This window comes from Eurypyga helias, unplaced genomic scaffold, assembly GCF_000690775.1.
Source record: "Eurypyga helias isolate BGI_N326 unplaced genomic scaffold, ASM69077v1 Scaffold197, whole genome shotgun sequence".
In the NCBI taxonomy this organism is placed as follows: domain Eukaryota; kingdom Metazoa; phylum Chordata; class Aves; order Eurypygiformes; family Eurypygidae; genus Eurypyga; species Eurypyga helias.
Genome location: NW_010260843.1, coordinates 7,545 through 20,376, shown reverse-complemented (window position 1 = coordinate 20,376; position 12,832 = coordinate 7,545). Strand labels below are relative to the sequence as shown.

General features: G+C 38.2%; 1 protein-coding gene across 1 annotated transcript; it reads left to right on the top strand.

Moving 5' to 3' along the window:
* Positions 1 to 715: 715 nt before the first annotated feature.
* CRELD2 (cysteine-rich with EGF-like domains 2) lies at positions 716 to 11,979 on the top strand (the record flags this gene model as incomplete). Its single annotated transcript, XM_010155148.1, has 9 exons — positions 716 to 798; positions 1,687 to 1,797; positions 4,169 to 4,260; positions 5,201 to 5,377; positions 6,642 to 6,740; positions 8,377 to 8,454; positions 9,232 to 9,327; positions 10,003 to 10,143; positions 11,592 to 11,979. Coding segments are annotated over 9 exons (936 nt in total), but the record flags the coding sequence as incomplete, so codon positions are not given.
* Positions 11,980 to 12,832: the final 853 nt, after the last annotated feature.

Sequence of the window (12,832 nt, the reverse complement as noted above, 5' to 3'; positions counted from 1 at the left end):
GCAGGCCGCTCCGCGCCCGCCGATCCGCGCCCGCCGCTCCGAGGGGGGGTCCCCGGTCTGCAGCATAGCCGCTCCCTGAGGAGGGCTGGTGGAAAACACCGTCATCCAAAACTGTGTGCCTGGTGCTACTTGCAGCGGTCCCGCGTTGTGGCACAGTAAGCTCAGCGTTGGCAGCGAGGGGCTGCTTCGGGTTGTGACAGGTGCCTGACGCTCTGTGTACGTACGTTCCCTGTGGTAGGCCGGGTAGGTCAGCCGCCGTGACTTTTTGCAAGGTATGATGTGGTAGGTGTTGGATGTGACTCGGATGTTGTGCTGATCACGATGAATTATCGTTGTGTGTTTAAGTACAACATAGCCAAGATCGGGCTAGGCACTATCAAAACTGAATGAAGCCGAGAGCCTGTTCCACTGATTATTAATAAAGTTCCTGAGAACTTAAGTTTCATATAGGTATGTTTTTTGATATAAATGAAGACTGGAACAGGGCTTTGTGTATGCATTGTGAGAACTGAGTCGTGTTGTAACCTACACGTTCTCACTTCCCGTGTTGTCACTGTTTGTTGCAATTAAGAATTAGATCAGCAACTTTAGAGCTTTACTTAAGTTTCTGCCTGGCGCTTTACACATTTTTCATATAAACATTTACTATGGCCCATACACTGGTTAGAAACAAACCCTGTGAAACTTACGTTCTTTTGGTACTTTCCATTTGTAGGGATTAGCTGATACAGCTAAAAAGAATTTTGGTGGTGGAAACACTGCTTGGGAAGAGAAGACGCTGTCAAAGTACGAGTCAAGGTAGGTGCTCTCAGTGCTTCTCAGTTCGGCTACGTTTCACGTCTGTTGTGTCTAATTTCACTGTACTGATGTTTGTCTGAAACTTAAATATTGAATGTTGCAGCTAAACTAAAGTTTCACATGTTTAAGCCATAAATTCTTATTGATTAGAATGTAACATTACATTGTAAAAGCATTAATAAGGGGTTTCAGTCTTTACTGTAATCTTTGTCTTGTTTTGGAAAACAACAAAAGTTAATGCTGTTATTGGTTATAGTAGTGTTTTTCTATATACTCATTAAAGTCCTAAAATAACTATCTTCTGTAATATTCCATAGTTAATTGATAACCATAAAAGGTGTGGAGTACTGAAATACTTGTTTTGGAATTAAAACAGCATGTCCTCCCTAGAGTCATCACTATTTCCATGCCACGCAGAAAACCAGAGAAGGTGCAGATTACTATTTTGTATATATGTTTGATTACTCAGCAAAGTGATCTGGTATCTTTCTTCCAAATTTCAATTCCCTTTTTAATCTGAGTTGGAGCATTGAGATATAAGGGTGAGATTTCCAAACCTCAGTTACTGTGAGCTTTGTGGCCTTCTATCAAATATTAACAATACATGAAACTTATTGTTGAACTTAAGAGAAAAATATTGCACTCAAAACTTGCTGTGAAGCTAAAAATCTGTTAAACAAGCCAAAGTGGTTCTTGTAGTCATCCTTCTAATTTTTTTTGGTTGATGTTCATTGGTTCTTTTTTCAGATATTTGTCTTGTTTTGGAATTGAATCAGAACACATGATAAACTGATTAAGTATTCTAGGCTGAAGTCTAGCTTCTCTGTCGTGTCTTGAGTGGTGTCAAATGTTTAACATAGACTTGAGATTTTCCTTCTCTGCTTGTAGTGAAATTCGTTTTGTAGAGATCACAGAGAATCTGTGTGACAGTAGCAACTTTGAATGTAACAACATGGTAGAAGAGCATGAAGAACATATAGAGAAATGGTGGTTCAAGCTGTAAGTATTTATTTTATTTTTTTTTGGTGGGTATCTTTGTGGATAAGCTACTTAAGGGGATGAAGTACTAATTTTAATTCTTGTGCCTGAACAATAGCTGTGTGGGTAATTATTCATTATATTTCAAGAATTGCTGCTGGGTTCAGGCTGACTTCTAATAGCATGTGCGGCTGTACTGTGTTCTTTTGGTTTTCAATTCTGGAAGTGTTGCACCAAAATATCCAGACTGGCTTCTCACATACTGTCTGCTCAGTTACCAGTGGGATGTTGAGGCAAGCTAACATTGGAAAACTTCGAGGTTTATTGCCTTTTTTGTTTTCCTTTGACATAAAACTGCAAGGGACACTCTGGTTCTTGTGGTGTTTTGTTTATTTTTTTTTTGGAAACACTTTGTTTTCCTGGCAATCAGAAAAATAGTTGATGCTAATAAATCTAGAATTTGCATGTCTTGGGGATGGTAGTGTAGCACCTGACTCTTCTGCCTGCCTTCTGAGCTAGCCCATGCTTTCTGTTCTAACTAAACTTTTCATATACCACTATAAAATCAGTGCAAGGATGGCATTGTAACATTTAAATCTCTTAAAAGAAACATGATTTGGACTAAAAAAATATCTTAAGTATTGCTTTACCACTTTAGACTTAGTTCTCCCAGTTAGGTAGAATTCAATTATAATGTTTCATAACAATAAGTATTTTTGATAACTCACTTTGATCTTAATGATGGCTTCATTGCTTTATCCTTTTACTGAACCACAGGATTGTGTATATACATTAACCTGCTAATAGAAGGGAATAGAACAGCATAGCATAGCAATATGGACTGTTTCAGTTGGAAGGGACCTGCAGTGGTCATCTAGCCCAACTGCCTGACCAATTCACAGTTGACCAAAAGTTAAAGCATGCTGTTAAGGGCATTGTCCAAATGCTTCTTAAACATGGACAGGCTCGGGGCAGCGACCACCTATCTAGGAATCCTGTTCCAGTGTTTGACCACCCTCTCGGTAAAGAAATGCTTCCTAATGTCCAGTCTAAACCTCCCCTGGTGCAGCTTTGAGCCATTCCCATGTGTCCTGTTGCTGGATATCAGGGAGAAGAGATCAGCACCTCCCTCCCCGCTTCCCCTCCACAGGAAGCTGTAGAGGGCAATGAGGTCTCAGCCTCTGCTTCTCCAGACTAGACAAACCCAAAGTCCTTAGTTGCTCTTTATAGGACATTCCTTCCAGAAAGGTGAGCTATGCAACCCAGAGTCTTAAACTTGGCTTAAATTTGCAGAAGTGAAAGAAACAAACTAGAGAATTTGATAAAGTAGACTTCCTAAAGTAAATAAAACTATTCATGAAATACATTGGTTTTTGAAAAGTTGCTGTATTTACTAGACCTTTTGAGTGCAATTGATTAACTTTGCCTTCTGTCCTTTAACCTGTGATACCCAAATGTCGTTCAGTTTCTGTGGTAGTTTCCAAAGACTGTTTCTTTGTCTATGAATATCTTTAGACATTTTTAAAGTAGTTGTTATGTTACATGCTGTACTCAGTAAATTTACTTTTCAGGGCCTGAGCCTTGGAGGCAACACGGTCCGATGTAGTAGCTTAGAAATAGAAACTGTGCGTCCCTCAGGAGTTGCTGAGAAATTCTGTCAGGCTACAGAAAAAGCCTTCCCTTTACTGAAGTTTCTGAGGCTTCAGCATCAGCGTGATGCTGCAATCTGTGAATGATCACTCGGAACCAGTATTCCTCATGCTTGCTTGCAAAATGATATCTAGCAATTTCATCAATTGGGAATTAGTGTGCTAGTACTGGAGTAGCACGTAACTAACTTATTATTTTAGAAGGATTTTTATTTAATATTACTTCGTTCATGCTAAAAAAAAGGATAGGGTGCCTGTTAAAATCCCTCCTTAAGTTGGCAGTAATTTGAGCAAATATGAATATTTGTCCTGGGTTATCTTCTGCATAGCTGAGATAAAGACACAGCAGTTACATTTAAGAGGAAGACATATAAATAAGACCATCTAACCTACATATAAACCTACCCTAAAAATAAGGTGTTAAAAAAAGTTGTGGGTGAGTGTACGTATCAAGATCAATTTTATTGGTTGCTCTTATTTCAAATTTTTCATAAATATAAACTATAAAATTTCAGTAGAGTCTGTTAATAGTAGTGCAGTTTAAAAGGTCGATTCATCTCAAGTTGGAGGACTTCTAGGAATTGGTTCCTGAAATAAGACTGTCTTCAGAGCAGAAAAAATAGGTTTCTAATCTGTCATGTGCAATAGGTTGTGTGGATTCAGTTGTGTGAGTTGGCTTTTAAAGAGTCTTTGTTCTTTAAAATTCTTTGTTCTTTTTCTTGATAAATGTCATTTGTATACAGAAAGAAGAAGTATCCTGACTTGTTTAAGTGGTTTTGCATAGAAACAATAGAAGTTTGCTGTCCTGCTGGAACTTATGGACCAGATTGCCTTGGTAATTTTTCTTTTGAGAAACACAGTAGCGCATACATTCTTTTTACCTGTTTTGGTCTTTCATCACACGGACAAATACATGAAGTGTGATATTTTGCATGAGACACCAGCTGCTGTGTAGTGTGTACCTGCCTGCTGCCTTTTAGTTCCGTAGCTGCCTTGTGAACATCCTACCTGAAGACAAGTCTTCTGGGGATGAAGTAACGTAGGTACAGGGCTGTGAAGGGTACTTATGTATCTGATGTGATGCTCGCATCCACGCCTGGCTCATGCTTAAAGGCTTTCTGTGGCCTTAAGTCTGTCATTTAGGTGGCCTGTCAGAAGCTGTGTCTCTGACCAGTTGCAGGAGAAAAACAATGAAAGCAGGTGGGAGACAATTGGATGAAAATTAGGTCTTCGCAAAAGTGATGAAGGAGGTCATTTGGCTCTGAAAGTTTGTATAATTTATAAACCTCTAAAACCCTGCACCTTGTTAAAGATCAACTTTGGCCTCATATTGTTAAAATCAAGTGCTGCTTTCCAATATTAATCTAAGTGATTGGTAGTAGGTTTTTCCAATTGCAGTGTAAATATTCTCAGAAATTCAGAATAAAGATACCAACTTCAGCCAAGAAAATAGATAACACTCTAAGCTACGGTCTTTGTCCAAAATTAAATTTATAACTGAACTTTCCTGGAGACTGTTTTGATGTAATATTGGATATTTCACTGAGCATTTCTTGTTGCAAGCCTTTGGGTTGTTCTCAATGGAAAAAAATATTTTCAAATTTATATCCTGGTTTAGCGTGACTTTTTTGGGTGTTGGTCTGTTGGGGTGGGGTTTTTTTTTGGTTTTGAGGTTTTATACTGTCTGTGAAGAGGGAGGTACTTCAGGTGCTTGTGGCTGAGAATAGGAAGTTATTTTCTTTCACAAGATTTACAAGTATTTTTGATCCTTTTAGCTTGTCGTGGGGGATCGGAAAGACCTTGCCATGGAAACGGCCACTGTGATGGTGATGGTACACGAGGTGGAGATGGCTCGTGTAGCTGTAACAAGGAGTATACAGGGGATTTTTGTTTGGACTGTTCTAATGGTTACTTCAGTACCTTGAGAAATGAGACACATTCTGTTTGTACAGGTAATGAAATTTTTGACACATGCTTAGATCTTTGTCTTCCTTCTTCAGTTTTTGCAAACAGAACTAGAAATAACTTAAACTGATAAATGTAAAACCAAAAAAGTGTTAGTTTGGTCACTCAGCTCTAACCATAAATGACACGTCAGCTTGGAATTCTACGGTTTCGCTAAGTCATCCTTCCAGAATGCCCTTGATTTTTTCTTTTTTTTTTTTTTTTCTGCTTTAAATTAAGAAGCAGAATTCATCTGTGTGATGAGGGAGGTGGAAGGGAAGAACAAGCTTTGCCACACCGCACAAGTACTGTATGAAAACCTTGAGATGAAATTGCTGCGTAGTGGACTACTTTGAGGGCTACATTTTCATCATGTCCCAGATAAGCTTAACTGGAGTAAATGGGCACATAGACTACGTAGCTGTAGTGTGGGCTGCATAGACTCCAGTTAAGTATGTCTAAGCTTCATTTTGAAACAAAGGCAGATTGTAAGAATAAAATTTTTTGGTTGGTCAGATTTTTACCTTTTTTTACATCTTCGATGAGATTCTGCAAGCAACTAAATCTTGTGAGACCTCAGAGTTAGATCACGTTGAAAATCAATCCTATTGGTTGGTTTTGTATCTGGCTATGTAGTAGTTCTTCTGTATGATTTGTTTTATATTACCATGTATAGCATGCATATATAACACAATATGTAGCATATGCATGCTCATATATAGAGTATGCTCATACAGCTGCATTTCTAGTATGTGTCCTTGTGAAGTTCTTCAGACTAGTATCGATTCACATGTTGCTGTCATAGCTAGTTGCAGATGAGGTAGTCTGAGGATTTGTTAGATGGGAGTGCCGAGTCCAGTGTTTGAACTGCTGTCCCAACCCTGAGTGGCTGAGCAAAATTTACCTTCTTCATCTCCACTTCTCAAATATTTTTGAAATTGGTCCTGCCACTTCTAGTCACTAGAATTTCTTGGCATGGTTTACGTGGTGTAGGTGACTTCCTGGGTTTTGAGGGGAGGTTTGTGTTTGGGTGGGTGTTTTTTGTTATTGGTGTGTGGGTGTTTTTTTTTTTTTTTTTTTGTAGGATAGAGCTGCATTTTTCTAAATGATATCTCCATAAAGTCAAGTTTTAACCTTGTATGGGAGTGTCAAGCTACTACAATATGATAGCCTCCAGTGAATACTAAATAAGGTTTTCTTTGAGAATTTGTGCCCCAAACTTGTCTTAGAATCTCTCAACAATGCACAGATTGTATTTTTTCTTTATCTCAGCCTGCCATTCAGCCTGTAGGACTTGTACTGGTTCAAGTAACAAGGACTGCCAAGACTGTAAAGAAGGCTGGATTAAAAATGAAGAAGCAGCTTGTGTGGGTGAGTAATGCTTGGTAGACTTCAAACAGGTTTTGTAGCAATTTTTTACTAGCGAGATCAAATGACATCACATCAGGTTTTAGTGTATTTTATGGAAGTGTTATGTCAGTTTAGATTTCTATAGGTTATAGTCTATCCTGAACTTGTGTCATGTTGTGGGAAAGTGGTGTATCCTCCCCACTGATCGCCTGGTGATGATAGTTGTCTTTTATCAAACTGTTCACTCTATATCTCACTTGATTAGTGGAATACAGATAGCAGCAAGTGGGTTATTCTTTCAAGACATGTTTTCTGTGTTTATTTGAATGCTAAGCAGTGCCCTGCTCTTGATTTAAATTATTTTGTGAACTACTGGAAGACTCCTGTCAGCTTATCTACATATTTTGTAGTAATTGCACAGTTGTTTTCACACTACTGTATATTTATAAATGCGGAACCATAATAGAGTCCAAACATTTCACTGAAAGCCATACATACTAACTTTTCTGTTATTGGAAAAAAATACCAGGAGACATCAAGCTCAGTGCTTCCATTACCTATTTCTAGCTTAACATGTCTCATTGTTTATGAGGACATACGTATGAAACACTTAAGGAAAAACTCAAACACTAAAAATACTCCCAACACAGGAATGCATCAGTTGGAGAGTAACACGTTCTGTTTAACTGGTTGAATTTGACCAGTTAAAGACCTTTAACATAATGTCTGGAAACAATATATTAGAAGTTATGTGAACACTTCTGCTTTTTAGAAGTGCTAATGAGAACTAGGATTTGAATTACAGCTCCTGTATACCTGCTTAGGCAACTGTTGAACGCTTCAAGAGCGTTTATAAGATGCTTCACTATTGTCTTCTGTACAGCTGTTTTTTTTTTTTCCAAATAATCATTGCAACTGATCAAGTATAAATTGCATAATCAGTAGGAATGATGCCTGCAACAACAGGATGAGAGAGACAGCAAGGGGACTGAAATAGCCTTTCTCTGTCTGAATTTTTTAGTTGAGTGTTATGCCCTTTCCTTCAGTTCACAAGATTAAAATGTTTTAACTTCCCAAGTAGAACTGGGTTTCAACTTGACTGGTCCTAACCATAACTTTCTCCAGTTTGCTTTATGTAGAAAACCAAGCAGTGTGTGCATGGGCAGCTATGAAATTTTTTCAATACTTAAAAAATTTCCGTAACTTGGTAGTACAGGAGTAGAGAAATCGACAATATTCCAGAAAAGTAGTCTCTCTTCTTATTTGTTATGCTATCTGCATAAAAAACATATACATATGCAAAACACTGACTTGAAAATGACAAGGATGGCAGGTATTCTGGAAGTTTTATTTAATTTGAACTCTTGAATTTCTGATATTACTGTTATTGTCATGGCAAAACATCTGAGGATCAGTTTTGGTTTGTTAATGTAAGTTTTAAGCTGAACAAAGCAGTACTTGTTACCATGGTTTATGTCTAACATGTTGCATATCTGATCCTGAACTCATTGTAACCTTTATTCTCACTGCAGTCAGTTTTAAGTTTATAGTTTCTGTGAGCCAGTTCTTACAAGATCTCAAAGTATGTCATTCAAGTTAATTTTTCCTATTTAATCATGACAACTATTTTGGGTAATTTGTCACTTTTTCCATTCAGATTTAGATGAGTGTGCTACTTCTCCTTGCAAAGATCACCAGTATTGTTTGAACACAGATGGATCTTTCTCATGCAAAGGTTTCTCTTTAATCTGCTGTTGTACTTCATTGTCTAGAATCCTGTTCTCATGTTGGAGGTAATGCTAGAAAGGGTGTGATATCAGGCATTTAGAACAATGTGGTCTGGTCCTGACTGGGCATGGGGAGAATGTGGCTTTAGACCTATTGTGTGAGGAAAGCAAGAGATTTCTGGTTATTTCTATTCTGCTCTTGTGAGATCCCATCTGGGGTACTGTGATCAGCTCTGGGACAACCAGCATAAGAAGGACATGGATGTATTGGAGCGAGTCCAGAGGGGACCACAAAGATGCTCAGAGGGCTGGAGCACCTCTGCTATGGGGACAGGCTGAGAGAGTTGGGCTTGTTCAGCCTGGAGAAGAGAAGGCTCCGGGGAGACCTTATTGCAGCCTTCCAGTACCTGAAGGGGCCTACAAGGAAGCTGGGAGGGGACTTTTCACAAGGGCAGGTAGTGACAGGACAAGGGGTAATGGCTTTCAACTGTAAGAAGGGAGATTTAGACTAGATATAAGGAACAATTTCTTCCTTATACGTCAAGAGAAGCTGTGGATGCCCCATCGCTGGAAGTGCTCAAGGCCAGGTTGGATGGGGCTTTGATCCACCTCGTCTAATGGAAGGTGTCCCTACCCATGGAAGGGGACTAGAATTAGATGATCTTTAAGGTCTTTTCCATCCCAAACCTTTCTATGTGTTCTTGTGTGGGTAAGCTGACTGACTTTAAGGGTGGTACTTTAAACCTCAGATATGACTTTTAATGCTTAAAATACTTTATCTCTAGTATGTGATGCCAGCTGCATAGGTTGCACTGGGGAAGGTTCTGACAAGTGTAAGGCCTGCGCACCTGGATACGTGAAGGAAGAAGAAAAGTGTACAGGTTGGTGGATTTAGCAGTACATGGTAGAACAGCAGTTAGCTCACTCCTTGCTGAGGAGCTTTTCAGCTCACGTTCACGTTTGCTTCAGTTTTCAAGCCTGTCAAAATGAACCCAGCTGTTCTGGCAGCAAAGACTTTCTTTATAACTTCACTTATATCATTGGAACTAGATGATCTTTAAGGTCCCTTCCAACCCTAACCATTCTATGATTCTATGATTCTAAGATCAAGTGATATTAATTCATAGTGAACTATGACATCTGAAATTAGAGTTTCTCTGTGGGAAAGAGCAGAATGTACACACAATCTTAAGTAGCTGTTAACTATGATGATGGAGTATTAACAGGCTAACTTCCCTTTAGTTGTACTTTGGCATCAGTAGAAAATGACTATGGGATATCTTCAGTAGGTTAAAATGAGTGCTGTTGCTTAATTTCGTTTCCCTGTATAGGGGCCTCTAAAACGTAAAAATCCGGTACTCTGAGAAGGTTTGAAACACAGTCTAAGTAATGAAGAACTGTAACAGAATATTTTAACTGAAGTTAAATCTGTTGCAGAAGCATTCTGGTCATCAGTGGTTTTTTTATATTTGAATAGAATTTTTTTTTACGACTGAGCACATGTAAGTTTTATAACAATATATCAGCAGTGAACTCTTCTCTTTCCCAATCTCTAGATATAGATGAATGTAACCTTCCTGAAAAGATGTGTGTGAAAGAGAATCAAGACTGTGTGAATACTTCAGGTAGTTACAAGTGTGTATGTTCAGAAGGGTTTGAAGATAAAGATGGAACGTGTGTTCAAACTGTAAAAACAGGCAAGTGGCTTTTCAATGACTTTTTGTTTTCTTTAAATATGCTATATCAACAACTTGGAATTGTATTTCTCTCTGAGGGTCTAGTTGCTTTTGTAAAATGTTCTGTATAACTTCTCCTCTTCCTGCAGCTGTGCTCTGTGTCAAGTAGTTTGTGGCATGGGCCACGGTCTGCCATGAATGCTTTCTTACTTAAAGACAGCGCATTTTCTAAATGTCCTGTTCTGTCACTGATGGTGTTTTGCTTAGCTCAAGGTTGTGTTTGTAAATCACTTAAGTGTCTAGCTTCCTTACATAAGGGAACTAGCCAATTACTGCTCCCATAGAAAGTAGGGAGGAGGAAGACCTTGATTTCTTTATCATTAATTATGACATAAGGATTTATGTGATAGCATACAAGCTACTTCAACTTACTGAAATATCAGAAAATTAAGCAGAATTCTGTTTGCTGGGTGAGCAAGCTTAATTTGATTATTTCATGATCACAAAAGTGTAAGAGCCTGTGTGAAGGTGAATATGGAGAAGACATCTGTATTTCTGTATTAGGGAAATGTTTAGCTTGACTTAAACGATACCTTCAGTCAAGAAATTCAAGTGTCATTTGCACTAGTTGGTATGACACATTATGGACAGAATTACGTTCATTAGTGTTTCCTTACTCCATCTAGGCTTTTTTTCTTTTTACAATTCCAAAGGGAAAGGCAGGATTATTTTGCAATACAGGTTGCAGGAGAATAGATGAGACGTTCAATTTCATACTTTTTTTTTTTTCTTTTCCCTACTACTTAGCTGGTGTGGGTTTTTTGTTCTGACCCCCCTCACCCCTGACTGATTTTTCATCTTGTACTAGTAAGTTGTAAAGATCTATGTAGTATTGCTGCTTAGTCTTTCATTTCAGACCTTACACTCTCAGTACTCACTGTTATTGGTTCTTTGAAATCAGTTATGTACTTTTCCCGTGCAGATACTCAGGCTGTCACTTACTGTGTGTTTTAATGTGGCCTGACATTTTATGAGAACAAAAGCAAGATGAAAAGCTGAAATATTGGCTTAGCTTTTTTCTTAGATTAATATTTTTACCAGTGTAATAAAATTGCTCGGCTTCTTTAAAGGCTCTTTTAACTTTTGAATTGAGCAGTTTGCACTATAGAAAATAATTCTGAGTAATACTTGCTTTTTATTTCCGAATACCAGAATTTATTATGACAGATAATGTGGAAAGGAGAAAGTTCACTGCGAATAGCTCAACACAAAAGCTTAGAATGGAAATAGCTGTGCTGCTTTTTTCTTCCACTAACAATATCATACCAGTTTATTTGAAATGTGTGGGGTTTATTTTTGCATCTCTGGTCTTGATAAATACGTTGATTTCGGTTTCTCTTAAAATTTTTGACAATAGGCATTTTTTTGTTGGTATATGTGTATTCTAATTATGATACTTAATTTCACAGGAGAGGAAGTAGAGAGTGAAACAACTGAGCCCTCACCTGCTGGACATGATGACTTATGATCTGCATTCAGAACCAAAAGACATTCCTTTCTAAAGTTTTAAATTATTGGACTAAGCCTCTGCTAGCTGACATACTGTGGAAATGGTATTTCAATATGCAGGTTGCCATTAAGATTTTTTTAAAAAATGGTGATAAACTGCTCTTTAAGCTGCATTTGTTTATTCTTAAATGCCACTTTTTATATGATTCTCCAAGAACAACACTAGATGGGTTAGTATAAAATTTGAATTAACATAACGTTGTACCCAGCAGCTGTAAAGAATTTGCAGGTTTGTCATTCCAGTGCCTACTGAAAGCTATCATCATTTGGAAGGACTTAGTTGCACTTTAGTCTAAATTTTTCTGGAATTAGGAAGTTGGGTGTTTCTTGACACGAGAAATATTTCTGTAACTGAAATACAGCTTTTAGAAATTGTCAAAGGAAATCTCTCTTGGGGGTGAAGCACTGTTCCCTTAAACAAAACAGAATGCTTAAGGCTGCATTCAATAAAAGTTTATTTTGTTGGACTGTGCCTTACATTTTTAAGATGTTGATACCTTGCTGTGTTGTCATGTCCAGTTTTCCTTTACACAGTGGAAGGGGAAAGGAAAAAGAATAAAAGCCCAGATAAAAGCCCCACAAAGCCCAGAACCTTGTAAACACTGTATTCCAGCACTCAGTTGTGATGGAATGTATGGGGTGGGGGGAGGGGAACCCACACACACTTTCATCCAAAGGAAGAATTATGTTAAACTTGTGTACCTACCCTTGGAAAGTTATTCAGATGTTTCTACCAGATACTTGTATTAAGTAAGTAAACTAGTTTATACAGTGACAAGAAGTAAGTTTGGCTAACACCTGCACTCTGTCTCACAGTTAGGAGTACTCTAGAATTGATGAATACATGGCTTTCACTACAGTCTACTGCTGTAGCAGCTTCCTGTCTTTTTCAGAGCAAGCGTACTGCAATCAATTTATCTTGTCTCATAGCCATTTCAGAGGGAAAGCTGATAAGCATAGCATAGAGTCAGCTTACTACGTGTTGTCCCTAAGCTTAAAGGAAAGTATAAGGCCTGAAACTATATTCTGCAGGACCATCACAGCTGTAAATAAGCTAAGAACTGTCCAGGTACTGTATTTAAACCTCTGATGGAAGGGAGTAAAGATTGGAATACATTGTGGTGGTGGATACAAGAAGCAT